At 41.9% G+C, this 18,821-nt stretch overlaps 1 protein-coding gene across 1 annotated transcript in view; it reads left to right on the forward strand.

Moving 5' to 3' along the window:
* The window catches only part of TMEM131 (transmembrane protein 131), a 252,530-nt gene that overhangs the window by 177,307 nt on the left and 56,402 nt on the right, over nucleotides 1-18,821 (forward strand). Inside the window, exons 12-18 of the mRNA XM_025354313.1 lie at nucleotides 11,045-11,153; nucleotides 14,304-14,412; nucleotides 15,219-15,372; nucleotides 15,465-15,635; nucleotides 16,844-16,954; nucleotides 17,038-17,172; nucleotides 18,359-18,463. Coding sequence (XP_025210098.1) covers nucleotides 11,045-11,153; nucleotides 14,304-14,412; nucleotides 15,219-15,372; nucleotides 15,465-15,635; nucleotides 16,844-16,954; nucleotides 17,038-17,172; nucleotides 18,359-18,463 — 894 coding nt within the window. The remainder of the gene's footprint in view (nucleotides 1-11,044; nucleotides 11,154-14,303; nucleotides 14,413-15,218; nucleotides 15,373-15,464; nucleotides 15,636-16,843; nucleotides 16,955-17,037; nucleotides 17,173-18,358; nucleotides 18,464-18,821) is intronic.

Here is an 18,821-nt window from a genome sequence, read left to right on the forward strand (position 1 = left end):
ACCTTATCAGCTATGGGGCAAGCCCACCCACCGTGGAAACTGAGTTTTCAGAGCTCTTCTTAAGGTTTTCCCTGTGTGTTTCAGCATTTTCTGCATAATTCACCAGGCTTAGACTGATAGCTATTTAGAAGGGTTCCTGCCTCCTCCTGTTTCACAAACACAGAATTTTTAGGATTTGCTAAGCAGTACTAGAAGCTGGAGATTTTTTTTTTAATTCCCCTTCAGGGAATTCATTCTTTTTCTAAATATGGGATTACTAAAGCAAACAATTCCAAATATGAGTTCCTCACCTGCTAACAGACAGGATGCTCAGGTCCAAACTCTCCTAGTATGTCTCTAATGCAACTTTGAGAAAATGGCTTTCCTCAGCATTTACAAAACATTAGTGCTATATAAATGATGGAATAAGTTTGCCTGAGATGTCTTCAGAGGAATGTTTGGATGAGGTTTCCCTTGGTAATGGACAAATTGGAATCCAAGTGGTCTCCTTTGCTTTCTGTCCTTCCATGTCTGTAAGCATATCAGCTTAACATACGCTTTAGTGAATTGGTACACACATTATTAGAAATACAATGTTAAATGCTGAAAGGTTATTTCCCTTGTTTGCTCAAGTGCTTTTATAAGCAGTTTTAGAATGTTCCGGACCCTTGAATTTCACTTGAGGGTTACTGAGCTTTAGTTGGGTCTGAATGTTGTGAGAAAAGCCTAGAACTATATTTAGAACATATGCCAGCTTGTGAGCTGCCTTTCCTGGGAACTTGCAACAGTGTTTCCACTTCTTGATTATCTGTGAGTTAGCAATAGTCACTAATATAAAACAGGTTGTTTGTATAAATATGCTTACTACAAGGTGGTGATTGTGTGTTAGTTCTCATTTAAAGCCACACCAGAATGGGCTGGCTACTTAAATGTTTTGTCTTGGGTTTGTTTGTTTGCTCTGTTTTTGTTTCCTTGGAGAATGGGTTTTAACAATTGGGGTTTGTTTTTACTGATAACGAGTGAACAATTCAGACCATTTGTATAAAACATGAGTTTTCAGTTGAATATTTCTTTGTTATTACTGCAGCATATTTTAAGGTAGCAATACTAATGTAAAGTTTTTATCTGGTAAGAAAAATCTTAAAGTGGTGTGTTTCATATGAAAAAGATTCATCAGCTATTTTAAGTTCTTACTACTTACAGTGACTGTATTTTAACAAACATCCTTGCTTAGCTATTTCTGGCTTGGTGGTGTACAGGCTGATAGCACTCGAAAAATGGTGTGCTTGTTACTGATGAACTCCCACTTCTAGCCTTGAAGCATATTGAAAAATGGTCAGTCCTTCATTGTATATCCAGAGTTGGTTCCTTCTGGTGCGTTCTTGGTCTCGCTGACTTAAAGAATGAAGCCACGGACCTTCACGGTGAGTGTTACAGCTCTTAAAGATGGTGTGGACCCAAAGAGTGAGCAGCAGCAAGATTTATTGTGAAGAGCGAAAGAACAAAGTTTCCACAGTGTGGAAGGGGACCCGAGCAGGTTGCCTCTGCTGACTCAGGTGGCCAGCTTTTATTCCCTTATTTGGCCCCACCTACGTCCTGCTATTTGGTCCATTTTACAGAGCTCTGATTGGTCCATTTTACAGAGTACTGATTGGTGCATTTACAATCCTTTAGCTAGACAGTGTGCGCTGATTGGTGCGTTTTTGTGGAGTGCTGATTGGTGCATTTACAATCCTTTAGCTAGACACAGAGCATTGATTGGTGCATTTACAGTCCTCTAGACAGAAAAGTTCTCCAAGTCCCCACTCAATCCAGGAAGTTCATCTGGCTTCACCTCTCAATCCCCCATCTAAATAGAACACACCAACTGCTGTTGGGGATTGGACAATGACCGTTCTAGCTGCTTCCTGCTGGATAGGGGCGAAGAAGGGACCCTACAGTGGTAGTGTCCTCCAGAGGGGAACTTGCTAGGCCCGCCAAGGGGCCAGTGGGTCGACCCAGGGGTCCTCGGTAGAAGTTGTTAGTTGAGCTCATTTGGGGTTCCATTTGTAAGACCATCTGTAGCTTGATGGCCTCGATCCAAGAAGAAACACATTTGACAAGGAGGTTAAAAATACAGGACCCAAAGCGAGTAATAGCAAGATGGCTGTCACAGGACGTAGAAAGGGGAGAAGCCATGTCACCTAACTCCAGAGGTTGGTGTAAGAGTTTGAAAGGCGTCATCTGATTTCAGAAGCCTTTTCCTGTAAATGCTGGGCAGCATCTCATACTATCCCCAACTGGTTAGTGTAAAAAAACACTCTTCCTCTAAGAAGTTGCAGAGTCCTCCTTTCTCAGCAGTGAGGAGGTCTAGGCCTCGGCGGTTTTCGAGAGTCACTGCTGCCAGAGTCTACTTGGGATCGTAGAGTAAGGATAGATTTTGTGATTTCTTGCAAACTGTCTGAGAAGTCCTTTGAGAGTTCGTTGTAGTGGGGTAATAAAATAAACCTGCTATTCTGGTTCCTGTAGCAGTGGACATTTCTGTAAGTAGGGGTATTAGTTGTATGACCCTGCGCTGAGGGACTTGAGCTTTGAGGGGCACTGATTTCCGTAAGATTAGAAGTTAGGATAGTACGTGTTACACTGTTAACTTTTAGCAAACTTTTGTTGAAAGCCTTGTAAGTTTGGGATTTAAAAAATTTTTTGCTATTAATAAAACCTCATCTAGTCCATATTAACTTAGAATTGGTATAGATGGCTCCTTCCTGATTTTGGAAATACTGTAAGGTTTGGCTGAGTGCAAACAGCTTGCAGGTTTGAGCAGAACAATTATTAGGCAGTTTTTCTAACTGCTTCTACAAGAGTTCCCTTATCACTTACTGAATACACATTGTGTCTTTTTCCCTTAATCGCTTGGGAGGAACCATCTATCTCCTGTCCTGAAAGGAGCTTCTCCTAGGTCTGGTCTGACCTTTGTATGGTAATTAGTAAAGATTTAGATCTCCTGTTAGGAAACCTGCTGGTTTAAGGATTTTTGATAGGAAGGCTACGGGTTGTCAGTGCCCTCAGTGCTTTTGTGGTATGTCCTTACTTACACGGACAACAAGGTGGTGTTGGAGTGTTATAGGGTTACAAAGAAGACCTTCAATTATCAATTATAGGTTTTAAATTTACCCTGGCTTTTAAAGGAATACGGTTCACTTTTTTCTTCACTACTTCCATTTCTTTTTCTTTCTCTCTGACTCCTCCTTTGTCTCTGTCTCTTCCTCCCTCTCTCTCGCTGATTTTCTGTCTCTTTCTCTCTTTCCTTTCTGCTGGTCTTTGCCTGCCTCTGTCAGCCACTTATGCTGCTGTTCTGCCCTCTCCTTCCCCTTTTGATGGCTTCAGCAGTGTAAGACTGCCACCTCTTTGGGTTTTTGTATTGCGTGTAATAACTCTATAATTTCCTTGTGGTATTTAATGGGGGTTCCCCTAGAGGTTACAAATTCCCATTCTTTCCATATTGCATCATGGGCATGTAGGATTAGATAAGCATACTTGCTATCTGTATATACATTTATTCTTTTTCCCTTTCCCAGTTCTAAGGCTCGGGTAAGTGCCACTAGTTCTGCTAACTGGGCACTGGTTCCTGGGGGAAGAGGCTTACTTTCAAGTAAGGTTGCATCGCTAACTATGGCATAACCTGCCCTTCATATCCCATTCTCCACAAATGAGCTTTCATCGGTATATAGGTTAAGGTCAGGATTAGCTAAGGGGACTTCTAAGAGACCATCTCGGGTGGCATAAGTCTGGACTGTAATTTGTTGGCAGTCACTCTCGATTGGTTCCCCATCCTCTGGGAGAAAAGGGGCAAGGTTGAGGGCCACACACGTATGTATTTGAAGCACCGGTCCCTCGAGTATAGCGCCGCTATCTAGGCGGTTGTCTGATAGCCATAAACTTCCTTTGGCACCTAGTACGCCATTTACATCATGAGTAGTCCAGACAGTGAGACCCTTTCCTTGTATTATTTTGATGGCCTCTGACACTAAGATGGCCACTGCCGCAACTACCCGTAAACAGTGAGGCCAGCCTTTTGCTACTACATCAGTTTCCTTACTTAGGTATGCCACTGGTTGTGGGGTTGTCCCACAAGTCTGAGCAAGGACTCCAAGAGCTATCCCTGCTCTCTCTGTGACATATAAAGAGAAGTTTTGTCCTGTCAGAAGGCTTAAAGCTGGAGCTTGTACTAGGCCTGCTTTAAGGTTTTGAAGGCAGTTTCTGCCCCTGGTTCCCATTCTACTAGATGAGTATTTGCCCTCTGGGTCTCCTTGATTAGAGTATAGAATGGCTATCTCGCTGTATCCAGGGATCCATACTTGCCAAAGGCTGATGATTCCAAGGAACCCGCGTAACTGTTTTAATGTCTTAGGGCGAGGATAAGCCAGTATAGGCTGTATTCGTTCCCTGCTGAGGGCCCTGGTCCCTCTGGCTAAGATTAGGCCTAGATATTTGACCTGCTGTAGGCAGAGCTGGGCCTTCGACCTAGACACCTTGTACACTTGATTAGCTAGAAAGTTCAAGAGATCTAGAGTAGCCTGCTGGCATGAGGCTTCCAAACTGGTAGCCAAAAGTAAATCATCCACATACTGAATTCTTCAGTATGTGGATGGACTTGAGAAGTGGCCTAGATCTTGGGCCAGTGTGTGACCAAACAGATGAGGGCTATCCCTAAACCCTTGGGGCAAGACCATCTACATAAGTTGGGCCATGTGGTCTGTGGGATCCTCAAAGGCAAGGAGAAACTTTGAGTCAGAGTACAGGGGAGTACAGAAAAAGGCATCCTTGAGGTCCAAAACTGAACAATTCTGCTTCCTCTGATATTTGAGAGAGCAGGGTATAGGGGTTTCGTACAACTGGATATAGGGGAATTACTGCCTCATTGATCAGTCTAAGATCTTGCACTAGTCTCCACTGACCATTTGGATTTTGTACTCTTAGAATTGGCGTGTTGCGGGGACTGCTGCATTTCCTTACTAAGCTTTTACATGTTTAATAATATCCTATAATCCTTTATGAGCATCAGGCCTTAAGGGATATTGCCTTTGATAAGGAAAAGTCATGGGGTCTTTTAGCCTGATTTGGACTGGGCGGGCATTTTTTCCCTTCCAAATTGTCCTTCCAATGCCCAGACTTTAGGGTCGATTCCCTCCTCAAGTAGGGGACAAGAGATGGGTAACTTGTTCCCCATATTCATGTAGATAATAGCTCCAGCTTTGGCTAATATATCCCTCCCTAATAAGGGTGTGGGACTTTCAGGCATCACAAGAAAGGCATGTGAAAGAGCAAAGTCTCCCAATTACAACTGAGGAGGTGGGAGAAATACCTGGTTACAGGCTGTCCCAGGATTCCTCGGATGGTAACAGACCTTGAGGGTAGTCGTCCAAGACAGAAGATTAACACTGAGAAGGCTGCACCAGTGTCCAGGAGGAAGTCAATTTCCTGGCCCTCAAAAACGTACCCGGGACTCAGTGAGGGTGATGGCATGAGCTGGTGCTTGCCCCAGGCACCCTCAGTCCTGTTGTTGGATCATCTGGTTGGGGGCTTCTGGCCCAGAGAAACTTTGCCCTGGGGCAGTGTGCCTTCCAGTGATTGTCTCGGCATAGCAGACGTGGATGGGGGGTGGCTGGTTTCTCGTTGGACAATCTTTTTTGAAGGGTCCTTGTAAACCACACTGATAACAAGACCTGCCAGGTGATTGGCCTGCGCCATTTTCTGTCCTCTCTGAACCACCAAAGTTTGCTTGTCTGAGGGCCATGACTAAGGCTGCGGCCTTTCTCTCATCTCACTTTTCCTTTTGGGCCTGTTCCTCTTGGTCCCTATTAAAGAACACCAAGGTTGCCAGGTTTAATAATGCCTCCAGATTTTGTTCAGGGCCCAGGGCTCGCTTTTGGAGTTTTCTTCTGATATCTGTGGCTGATTGGGTAATAAACTTATTTTTCATGATCAATTGACCCTCAAGGGAGTCAGGTGACAGGGAGTATATTTCCTTAAGGCCTTCCATAGGTGCTCGAGGAAGGCAGAAGGATTTTCTTCCTTTCTCTGAGTTATGGTGGATATCATTGAATAATTCATGGGCTTTTTCCTAATTCTCCTTAGTCCTTTTAGAACACAGGTCAGATGTTTACAGCTCCAGTCCCCATGATCTGAGTCTAGATCCCAGTGGGGATCCATACTGGGGACGGTTTGCTGACCTGTAGGGAATTTGTCCCTTTCTTTGGCTTTTATTGTATCATTTACTTGGCTAAGGTACCTGGTATCTCCAAACTCTTGGGCTGCAGCTAAAGCCACATTTTTTTCATTAAAGGCCAGGGTTTGATCTGACAATAGGATGACATCTGTCCAAGTGAGATAGAAGGATTGCCCTAGACCCTGTAGGACATCTATATACCTATCAGGATCATCTGAAAGCTTACCCAGGTCTGCCTTGATCTGCTTTAAATCAGAGAGGGACAAGGGGACATGTACCCGGGGTTGGGCCAAATTCCCCTCCCCCTACAACTTGAAGGGGACATAACTGATAGCCTGGGGGGTTTTGTGGTCCTTTGGAGATTTCTTTGCTTGTTTCCTTCTGGGTGGGGGAGATTAGAGGAGGCTTATCATTAATAGGAAGGGGAGCTATAGGGAGGCTAGGATATGGGGGTGAGCTGAGAGGTCCTCCTGTGGGATGTAAACTGCAAGCTTTGCATAGTTGTGGATTCTTCAGTGAAAAGAAAGCTTGGACATAAGGTATTTCACTCTACTTGCCTTCCCTCTTACAGAAAAGGTCAAGCTGCAGGATACTATTATAATTTATACTTCACTCAGGTGGCCATTTTTCCCCATCAGAGAGAGAGAATATTGGGGCCAGGCCGTAGTGCAGAAAAAAATGAGCCACCACTTTTTCAGGGTTTGTGGGTCAAATTGGTCCCAGTGGCTCAGGATGCGTTTCAAGGGTGAGCCTGTTGATGCCTGAGTGTTTCCCATCTGAAAGACAGAACCGCCTGTGGTTTTGGTTTGTTTGTTTTCCCCCAGCGCAAGAACCCGCAACGGTCCCTGGACCATGCTGATCAGAATAGTTACGCTCACCGACACAGCAGCAGAAACACTAGTTTTCCTCCTAGACCACAAGGAGGACTGAGGAAGGTCAGATTTAGTGGCCCTTAATGACGCATTCTCGACCTGCACCCTTGCCTGTCCTCCTAGACCACAGAGAGAACTGAGAAAAACTGATTTAGTGGCCCTTACGGGTGCATTTTCGAAAACCTGTTAGAGTTCTAAGCATTCTCCTGTTAGTGTTGGGACTTTACCCCTGTCCTATAAAGATATTATGCCCCAAAAATGAAGTGGAGGGCCATACCCTGAGCGAGGGAAGGGATCTCCAGGGATGGAAGAGTGACGCCTTTTATCATCACTTCTCATCATATGAATAGGAACGATATCGTTTCTGAGGCTCCCCCTATCCTAGCTTCAGGAATAGCTTTTGTTAGGCTTACTAGTCTGAGGAGGGATCCTAAAATTCCAGGTAGTCCCCCCAACCCCCAACGGGGCTTTGGGCAAAAATTATGTCTTTCTGATTGGTGAGTCCGGGTGCCTAAAGGAGGGAATAGAGTCCTGGAGTTTATACTAGAAATCATTCTTACAGGAGAAACTAGAAAAGCACAAGAGACAGGGAGTGGTTTTTAGAAGTGGGACTAGCCTCGGAGAAGAGAGGCGAGAGGAAGTTTGTCTGACAGGCATTAGGACCCAGAGGGCAAGGGTCAGGATAGATAGGATAGATGGGCGAGTCTCGCTTGGGCCACGTAACTTTGAGAGTTCGCTCGTGGCCACAGTCAACCAACTTTTTGTTGGGATCCCGGAGCTGAATTACTTTGCTCTCTGTTGACCCTCAGGTCAACCCAGAAGTACAGGAGAAGCGGAAGCTAGTTCCAGGCAAACCAGCACTCCCAACTCCAAAGAATCGGGGGTTCTTAGCCCTTTCCCAGAAAGCCTGATACCCGTGTCTTCAGCCCAGTGGCTGTGCTAGTTGCTTTTAAACTGGCCAACAGGTGCCCGATATTTAGCCCCCGAATTCTAAGGAAAAATAGGACAGAATAGCAAGTGAAAGGGGTCCGATGGTGCTCACCGGTTGGTAATAGTCCCTTCATGGTCACCAAAATGTGTCCAGAATCTATTCATTCCGGTGGGTTCATGGTCTTCCTGACTTCAGGAGTGAAGCCACAGACCTTCGTGGTGAGTGTTCCAGCTCATAAAGGTAGCGCAGACCCAAGGAGTGAGCAGCAGCAAGATTCACTGGAAAGAGTGAAAGAACAAAGCTTCCACATCATGGAAGGGGACCCAAGCAGGTTGCCTCTGCTGGCTGGGGTGTCCAGCTTTTATTCCTTTTTTTGGCCCTGCGCATGTCCTCTGATTGGTCCATTTTACAGAGCACTGATTGGTCCATTTTACAGAGTGCTGATTGGTGCATTTACAATCGTTTAGCCACAGAGTGTTGATTGGTGCGTTTTTACAGAGTGCTGATTGGTGCATTTACAATCCTTTAGCTAGACACAGTTCTGACTGGTGCATTTATAATCCTCTAGCTAGACAGAAAAGTTCTCCAAGTCCCCACTCGGTCCAGGAAGTCCAGCTGACTTCACCTCTCAATCCTCACCTCTCAGCAGAGCAAGTGAGGAACTTCAGGAGCCATATCTGTGGAAGTCCTCTGCAAACTACAGAGTTTCATGTGATCACCTCTAACAAAGCTTGGCCTCAAGATAAAAGTGGCTCATTTGTGGGGGAAAAAAACCAAGATTAACTGACTCACAAAATGTTGTAGATGATTAAATCTCAGAAAATAACCCATCCCCTTAGGATTCAAAATGTTGTAGATTATTAGATCTCAGAAAATAACCCATCCCCTTAGGATTTGCCGTGTGTGTGTGTGTGTGTGCCGTGTGTGTGTGTGTGTGTGTGTAGGAGTCTCACTCTGTCGCCCAGGCTGGAGTGCAGTGGCCCAGTCTTGGCTCACTGCAATATCTGCCTCTGGGTTCAAGTAGTTCTCTGCCTCAGCCTCCCAAGTAGCTGGGATTACAGACACCCACCACCACGCCCAGCTAATTTTTATATTTTTAGTAGAGACAAGGTTTCACCATCTTGGCCAGGCTGGTCTTGAACTCCTGACCTCGTGATCCACATGCCTTGGCCTCCCAAGGCAGGTTTTTTTTTTTTTTTTTTACAGGTGGGAGAAATGAGCCGCAGAGTAGACGGGCAGCTGACTCAAGCTCACATCTCTCTAGTTAAACATCCTTTTGTTGCATAAAGTGATGCCACTGGATTGTCACATACACTTCTGTACTGATTTCCTCTCTTTGGAGAAAGTATTCGCATGGTAATATAGTATAGTATAACCAAATGGAACTTTTCCCAATTTGTCCTACAGTTCAAACTCTACTTTGTTTTGTTATTAAAAACACACACACACATCTTTCAGTGAATGAAGAAATTTGTATTTTAAATGTTGCTAATAACAGCAAGCTTATTGATAAGTAAAAGTATTCTATGAACAAATCATTCCCAGTCCCAGCTAGAGATCCAAAAGCAATTGAGGAGTTCTTGAAGAAGAGAAAGGAAGGAAGTTAAAAAGAGTTAAAATGCCAAGAGAGCCTGAGGCCCCAGAACCATCCTTAGGGCCTTAATTTCAGACCCTGTGAACACTCGCTGACAGCCCAGGACTAGCCCACGAATAGAAAGGGAGCTGCTCCAGCAGTATCTTTGATCATTATCATATAATCAGATTCATACCCTGTGATCCCACACACAAGGCACAAGGATAGTTCTCTCTCGTCATGCTCTTCTCAGGTGCTTATTGCACCTTCAAGAGACTGCCCTTTGATGTTCCATTGAGGCAGATTTCACCTTTATAAATGGGCTGAAAGAGCAGGCAGGGATCGAGGGGGAAGAACATAGTGACTTTCTGGATCTGACTGTGCCCCTGTTAAGGGGCTTGCCTGATAAGTTTCACAGAAAGGACAATGTTCTTTTCTTCAGGAAATGGCAGGCTCTGACAAGTTTATAAAGCCCTTCAAAATTCAACAAGCACAATCCATGAGGGTTCAGATTCAGAGTAATTATAAAGGAAGATTATTTTTTAATCAAGAGTTGTATACAGTACCAGGATTTTGTGATACATGTTTGTGCAACAGAGTGTCAGGGGAAGGCCCCGCACCCACCCAGAAATTCTTGTTTCAGTCCTACCTGTTGATGCCTAGCTACTGAAACATCAATATTGCAAATTTCATTAGTAAAACAGAGAAGGAGGTTGGAATCTTTTAGGTCCCTTCCAACTGAAAGGGCTTTGTGTCAGTGAGGAAATAAAAAATAACTGTACCTTAAACTGTATTTTTAAAAAGCGTGCTCTCCAAGTACGAGCTTTTCTGTGTGTTGTTATTTAAGCATTCTGCCTTCCAAGCTGAACATCCCTGTGGTCTGCCTCCGTGCTCAGTCCCGTAGCCAGCAATACAGCCCTCTCCCTGGACAGCACGCCTCACTCGCAGAGCCGTGTCTAGAAAGAGGAAATGCCGCTAGAAAGGAAGTCTGCAGAACTACCTTGGCACTGAGACCCCAGCTCCCAAGTTCATATTTATTCCTCACCATCGTATGGTTCAGTATTTCCTCAGCATTGTGAATTTTTTTAAGAGGGATCCGTAAGTCTTTTTGATGTCACCTCCTCTGGTGTATGAATTAGTCATTCATTTGGAAAATAAGTACCTTTTTAAAATGTTTTCTGTACTCACACCCAATGTAATAGTTGGTCTTCAGATTCTTACACTTACTAATGTGTCGTGTTTGTTCTCCTCTGGTCATTTTCTTTTATAAAGATATTCTGATGAAATTACTTTGAAGTTTTTCCAGTGTGGCCTACTCCATGTAAAGGGACAACATAAGTTAAACTTTTCAAATTTAGAGTCCACTTTACTTTTCCAGTACACGTTCCAGTGTACTCCTGTATACTTTCCAGTGTAAGTATCAGGCACCTGAACCATTAGACTGAAATAATGCCATGTATGTATTTTTGTTCTCTTTGCAGAGTGTTCGACCTACACCACAAAATGATGCTATAACGGTACATTTTAAACCAATTACATTAAAAGCATCAGAAAGTAAATACACCAAGGTTGCGAGCATTAGTTTTGATGGCAAGTATTCACCTTTTTCTCTCTGATAGAGTGATGTTATTTTGGTAAACTAGAAAGCATCTGTATTGACATCTTAATATAGAAATCCAGATTGTTTTACCATCAGAATTTATATTACTGCTTTGGTTGATTCCCCCTCCCCCGCCCCGTAAGCCATCATGAACTGTTATTTGATTGATTCATGAGAGAAGATACCACAACTTTCTAAAGCTAAATCAGTATTAGCAATAGAAAAACACTAGCAAATACATTAGGATTGGAATCATTTCCGTAGTCTGGGCTAGCCTTTTAAACACGTATCTATTGTAATTCATCTTAATTATGAGGTTATGATATATTTGAAGTTCAGAAACATGTTTAAATTTGAGAGCAAAAATAAGAAGTATTCTTTGTAACATTTTCATATATTGGCTTTTATAGGCAAAGCAGGTGGCCCTACTTAAGCTAAAATAATAGAACTGTCCAGTTAGCTATTATTTCTAACGTGTATAGTATATATTTTGATACTTGAAGTGTTAAGTCACTCCAGACTAGACCATTTTTATACGTTTTTATTCAGTTCTGCCTACTTTCATGGAACATTCATTAAATTTGCTGTCACAACATTTTTAAAATAATGACTTAATGGCTGCTTAACCATATAGATAATTAACTGAGAACTGAACCTCTGAACAGGGCTTTTTTCACAGGCACCCATGCAAGTGAGTAGCTGCTGTAGAGCTTCAACTTTGGCTTTATGATAAAGCCATCTCTGCTTAGAGTCCGCATGGTAAAGCTCAGCTCCTCATCGGATGAGAGTATTTGATCAATGAACGTAGGCAGATGCTGGCACACTTCGTATAGTGTTCATGAGCGCATCTATGCCTGCTGCTCACTGTGGAGAGTTCTAGGGAGGGTCTGGAGCAGCTATGCAGGTGGGGCTGGCCTCAGGGTTCATCCTGTGAGCTCAGTGAGGACTCCCAAGAAAAAAAAAACCACATAGGCAGCATACTTCATGATACAATTGTCAAGAAATAGTATTATAGAAGGCGTTAATGCCACAGTTATATCTACATTTGTGGTAGTGTCCTCTGTGCTGCTGAGAGACCACATTCATGTCCACCCGTGTCAGTATCACCAGGTGCATTGTCTTCCCTTACAGAGGAGAAAGAGGCTAATGGTCACTCCTGACCCCTGAGAGCATTTAGGACCCACCCTACACAGACATGCCAGAAAGTTCTCCGCGTGCTCTGCAAGGGTGAAGAGCTACTCTTCTCTAGCTCCTGTATTGACCACCCAGTGAATGTCTCCCTCCTCGAGATAAATGCGATGACATTAGTGTTGATTCTTCTGAGATCATGGGCTCTAAGATCATTGTTTCTTAAAGAAATACGTAAAATTAAATATAACAGCAAAGGGAAAGCATCTTTAAGAGCCAATGCTACATTTCTTAGAAGTGGGTTTTTAATATCATGTGAAAATCCCCCCACCATTTACCTCTCCCACCACCGTGGTGGATCCCCACACAAAACACCTCTGAGATTGCCGTGAAAATCAGTCAGGAAGTGTGTTTTCCTTTTAATATTGTTAGAATGCACCTTATATATGTGTTAACTCTACAGTGTTCACTTAAGCATCTTTCTCATCAAAAGTCATTCTTTATGATTTTCAACTGAATTTTTGTGAGCTTTTTGACCACTTTATTTGCTATGTATGATACAATGTCATGAAATGCTTAAATGTGGCCCTTGTAATCAGTCTTACATCAGAACAAATAGTGAAAAATTGGAAGCATCCAGAGATGGCTAACTAGCAAGCAGAGAAATAAGAGGCCGAATGGGAATTTTTAAAATGGAAAGTCTGTGTCTGCACATAGTCAAACACTACATGTCATACCATTTCCTTGTTCTTTTTTGTCGTGAGGTTGGATGACATACATTTGCGTAACTCACATATGAATTCTTCACATAAATGGAAGTGTTCCTAAAGTACTTCAGGAGGATAAACATAAACAGCTTCTTTATTTGCTTTGAAAAGAACCATCTAATGGGTGCCTAGATTGGACCCAACTGAATCAATTTCTGTAATTCCAGATGGGATTATTTATTTGTTTATTTATTTTAATTTTTATTTTTTTGAGACAGAGTCTCACTCTGTCACCCACGCTCAAGTGCAGTGATACAGTCTCAGCTCACCACAGCCTCCGCCTCCCAGGCTCAAGCGATTCTCCTGCCTCAGCCTCCCGAGTAGCTGCAATTACAGGCACGTGCCACCACACCTGGCTAATTTTTGTATTTTTAGTAGAGACAGGGTTTCACCATGTTGGCCAGGCTGGTCTTGAACTCCTGACCTCAGGTGATCCGCCCACCTCGGCCTGGCAAAGTGCTGGGATTACATGCGTGAGGCACCACACCCAGCCAGGATTATTTAAAACTGCTACAAAATCTAAAGGTTTTTCTTCATCTAAGATGAAGACAATATGATACGATGACAGGAGGGGATTTATCTCGTCTTACACCATGAGTTTTAGGGTTGGCCAATTTGAGACGTGAGAGCTCTTAATTCTTAACTTTTCTTATACCATGGTACTTTATTGGTGATAGAGCAAGACTTTAGCTATACAAGAAATGTGATTTCTTTCTCAGGTCAAATGTAAATCAGCCGGGCTGAGTGGGAGGGTAATTGTGCCTGCAGGGGGATATCTGGCAATGTCGAGAGGCATTTGAGTAGTCACAGCTGCAGGGATGCTACTGCCATCTAGAAAGCAGAAGTCCAGGATGCTGCTAAACGTCCTACAGTACACAAAACAGCCCCTGCAACAAAGAATTAATCTAGCCTAAAATGTTAATAGTGCCGAGGATGAGAAATTCTGCTGTAAGTGGAGCCAAAGCCTGTGGCTACAGCGAAGCAGCTTAGGTCCGGTGTTTTGCCTCCTGAACCATGCTCACCAGCTAATTCTTTATCTGCTTATCTTATTATAGGAAAAATAAAACGTTTTACCCCTTTTGTATGAAAAATGTGATGGTTCGTTTAAAATGTAGAAGTGTTCTGTTGGCCAATTTGGAAGCTCAACTTTTTTTTTTTTTAAGATTTTGTTGGTTTACATAAAGTCATTACTTCTCTTTGGTAGTAACAGGTGACAGATTATTTTTTTAAAATGCTTCCTTTCAGCATCAAAGGCGAAAAAGCCATCTCAGTTTTCTGGGAAAATAACAGTTAAAGCAAAGGAAAAGAGTTATTCTAAACTTGAAATACCATATCAAGCAGAAGTTTTAGATGGGTAAGTTTCTTTTTAAAATAAATTCTATAACTTTTTACTAATCAGTAAATTACGTTTTCCTACTAAATGACCTTCTGAAATACTAGCCATGTTCACATAAACTTGATGGAATCATTTTTTAAAAGAACAGGCCCATCTATAAAAGAGAAAACCTCCTATATTTTGTTTATATTTTACTTTCTTAGAAGAAAAGGGTAAGTGGGATGATAGGATTTGGGCTTAAATGAAGACTTAATAATTCAAAACTCTGATTTTTTACAATATTATTTAGATGATTCGAACCATTTCCTTTCTGACATGTGTTTGTGATATGTAAGTGACTATTATTATTATTATTATTTTGGCACTCGAAACAAAATTCTTTATATTCCTTTGTAAATTCATAAACACTTCTAGAATTACAAGTTTTTATAAGTGGGAAGTAACATGTTGTTCATTTTCTATTATACTTTAACCAATAGTTTAATACTTAACTTGGCAAAGATTCATTTTAACGAAGCTCCTTGCAATTCACTGATAAACATGATTTTTTTCAAAGTAAAGCTTTTTTTGTTGATATGTCTTTGATTCTAATTGTGTGATTCATATAATTCATTAGAGAATGGTTCTTGATATTAGATTTCAATATTTTGCAGGCTAAATTGTTTTAAATCATATAATCAATCACTAAAATATTATAGTTCTAATTCTTTAGTACAGTCCCTAATGCTAAATGTAAATTATACTTACAACAGAAGAACTTGGATTTTAAATTAACACATGGAAATAAAAATGATTTATTTTGTTCTTGTTGTTTTTTTGAATAGTTATTTGGGATTTGATCACGCTGCAACATTATTTCACATCCGAGACAGTCCTGCTGGTCCTGTGGAAAGGCCAATTTACCTTACTAACACTTTCAGTTTTGCGATCCTCATTCACGATGTGTTGCTACCAGAAGAAGCCAAAACAATGTTTAAAGTATGTCCAGGAGCCCTCATAATTTTAATTTTCCTGGTCTACCAACTAGGTGATGCTGATACTTTGTTTTTTTCTCTTCTGTCATTTCCCAGGTTCACAACTTCAGCAAACCAGTCTTAATTCTTCCTAATGAATCAGGATACATTTTTACCCTGCTTTTTATGCCTTCCACATCATCCATGCACATAGATAACAACATTTTACTTATTACCAATGCTTCTAAATTTCATTTACCCGTGCGGGTATACACAGGCTTTTTAGATGTAAGTATATTATCCACCTTTAACATTTAAACTCCCTGCCCACCTTTAAAGTTTTCAGATCTTATTAGGCAATCGTGTTACATACTCTTATGGTTTGCCATTGTCTCTGCTCTGCAAATTGATCTCATTCTCCTAGTCAGTTTTTACCTTTCCAGCAGCTCTCTCTTGTGATACAGTTGACTTCTCTAGTTACAGTCTCTACTTAGATCTTTTCCACATTCTGCTTTCTCTGGGATATGCTTTTAAACTATTGTAATAATGGGGAATATAGGAAAGAACTAAATGGAAGAAAAATGATAGGTAGAAAAAGAAGAATACAAGGAATGTGAAGAGGGAAGTACGTAGGGAAGAGATGATCAAAACCGAGAAATACCGGGACAAAGAAGAGAACCAGATAGTAAGGAAGAAACTAAGGTAGTAAAGACGCAAAGTTGGAAGATTGTATATGATACAGAAGGAAACAATGAAGGTACCCCTGGTACAGAAAATAAGCAGGGGGGAAAAATCCAAACAAAGCTATCTTGAGAGTAATCAATGAAAGAAGCTTAGATAAGAGATAAAACTGTTAGGAAAGATAAAAAGAAAGCGAGGACATCTAGAAACGTAGCCCTTTAAGTAGTTGGCATCGATTAGAATTTTAGAGCTGGAGGGACCTTCACTAGTGTCTGGTTCCTGCTTCAGTTATTTTGTTTCAGCGATCATTGGTGAGGCTTGCTGAGACCACATGCTTTTTGCCTGATCCCCCAGGGTTCCACTAAACCTCTCTTTAGCTTCCTGCCTCTTTCATGTGCCCTCAGAGGAGGAATAGCGACTCAGCAGAAGCCATGACTGTTTTCATTTCTGATTACTCAAAAGACTTTTATCATACAAAGCCCTCAACTATGTTATATAAATGTGTGGTTTTATGCATATATACGTAAAGCATAGGAAAGCATAGGAACTTTAATACATCTTTTTTTTTTTTTTGATACCGAGTCTCGCTCTGTTGCCCAGGCTGGAGTACAGTGGTGTAATCTCGGCTCCTGGGTTTAAGCGATTCTCCTGCCTCAGCTCAGCCTTCCGAGTAGCTGGGATTATAGGCGCACACCACCATGCCCAGCTAATTTTTGGGGAACTTTAATACATCTGTAATACGTTTACTTTCTCTTCATAATATTGTTACATCAGTGTGACTTTTTGTTTAATCTGGTTCTTTTATATCTCTCCAGTACTTTGTATTGCCCCCCAAAATAGAGGAACGCTTCATAGATTTTGGAGTACTGAGCGCTACAGAAGCAAGTAATATTTTATTTGCAATTATAAACAGCAATCCAATTGAGGTAAAAACCTGTTTTTATTCTAAATCGCATTTAAGGATTTTATGCTTGTGTTGTGATAATCATTTTCATATCTTTTTTTAAAGTTGGCTATAAAAAGTTGGCATATCATAGGAGACGGTTTATCAATAGAACTTGTAGCTATGGAAAGAGGCAATAGAACTACAATAATTTCAAGCCTGCCAGAGTTTGAAAAATCCTCTTCATCAGACCAGTCATCGGTAAGTAAACTTTCTTACTGTCTCCTTAAAGTAAGATGCTGTCTAAACTGCAAGCGGGAGGTCATTGCTGTGTTACATACTTCACCATTATTTTTATGCAGTTCGTGATAGTGTTGGTTACTTGCTATTAAAAGGACCTTATAGGTAATGTAATTCAACCCCTTCTTTTTATGATGAGGACACTGAAACCCAAAGGGGTTTAATTCTGCCTTGTCATAAAAAGTTCTATAAGACACAAATTTTAAATTATCTTTTTGTAACGCAAGTGTCATTACAGGAGAAATTCCCGTGGATACTAAACTAACCTTGTGTTCATTGAGTTTACTGGGAAAAAGAGATGGCCTTGAACATTGGTAGAAAATATTTTCAATTACACAATAATACATCTGTCCAGATACTGCCTAGTATCAGTGAGGCAGACATTGTTTGATCACTGCGAGTCTGCCCACATATTGTTACCTGTCTAATAAGCATGTTACAGTTGGTTGTAAGAGAGCACTGAACGATAGAAAACAAATACATTAGTTTCAGCACTCACCAGTACTGAAAGGGGAACTTGGAGTTTATACCTGCTGGGAAAAGGATGAGAATCACCTTCTGTGAGAAGGAGCACCAGATATCTCATCTGCAGGTTAGAATAGAACTTCTTGGGGCAGTTTTACGAAAGGAAAAGCAAATGTCCTTACACACAGAGAGTGCTGCCAAACACGTTTCCGTGGAATGCCATAGGTCTGGTGTTTTGTTATATCCAACCTCAGCTGCCCTGAAGATACGAATGTTAACATTACAGAGTGACATCCACAGCTTGAAGCAGAGCCACCTGTGTATACACTTGTGGCTCCAGTGTGCCTGAAAGGTTGGGGGAAGGCCGTGTCCCCCTGCTCCAGCCTCTTTGGCCGAACAGGTCCACGGGTGAAGAGCGAGGAGCTTTATTAGCAAGAGTTCCACACCCCTCCCTCCTTCAGGAACCAGCTTTTTCACTGGCCCATGGAACAAGGGTCGTAGAGAACTGTCAGAGGATGGACATTATTTTGAGAGATTTGTACACAGTGATATGGTAATTCAGTGTCATGCTGGTATATGTTAGGATTTGTAAGTCATTTTATCACTAGGCCCTTCATTTCCATTTTAATAGGAAGCTTCAACTAACAAGGCTAATGAATGATACCATTTCTACCATCTACAGGTAACATTAGCTTCAGGCTATTTTGCAGTCTTCAGAGTCAAACTTACTGCAAAAAAATTAGAGGGGATTCATGATGGAGCCATCCAGATCACAACAGACTATGAGGTAAGGACTTTATGGGGATTCGTGGCAGTGGGGTTTTTCTGAATAAGTCCTTTCTTGTCTGTATGAAAACAAAGAATTAAGTTTACTCATAAAGTTACAGTTTACCAGTTTCCTACCTTAAAAACTGAGCTTTCTAGAATAGTTTATAGAAGATTGGTGTTTATAGGCTTGTAGTTCTTTGTTTTGTTTTTTTTTTCCCCCAGAGATGGAGTCTCGCTCTGTCGCCCAGGCTGGAGTGCAGTGGCGCCATCTCGGCTCACTGCAAGCTCCGCCTCCCGGGTTTGCGCCATTCTCCTGCCTCAGCCTCCCGAGTAGCTGGGACTACAGGCGCCCGCCACCGCGTCCGGCTAATTTTTTT

The sequence above is a fragment of the Theropithecus gelada genome, chromosome 13, assembly GCF_003255815.1.
Source record: "Theropithecus gelada isolate Dixy chromosome 13, Tgel_1.0, whole genome shotgun sequence".
In the NCBI taxonomy this organism is placed as follows: Eukaryota; Metazoa; Chordata; class Mammalia; order Primates; family Cercopithecidae; genus Theropithecus; species Theropithecus gelada.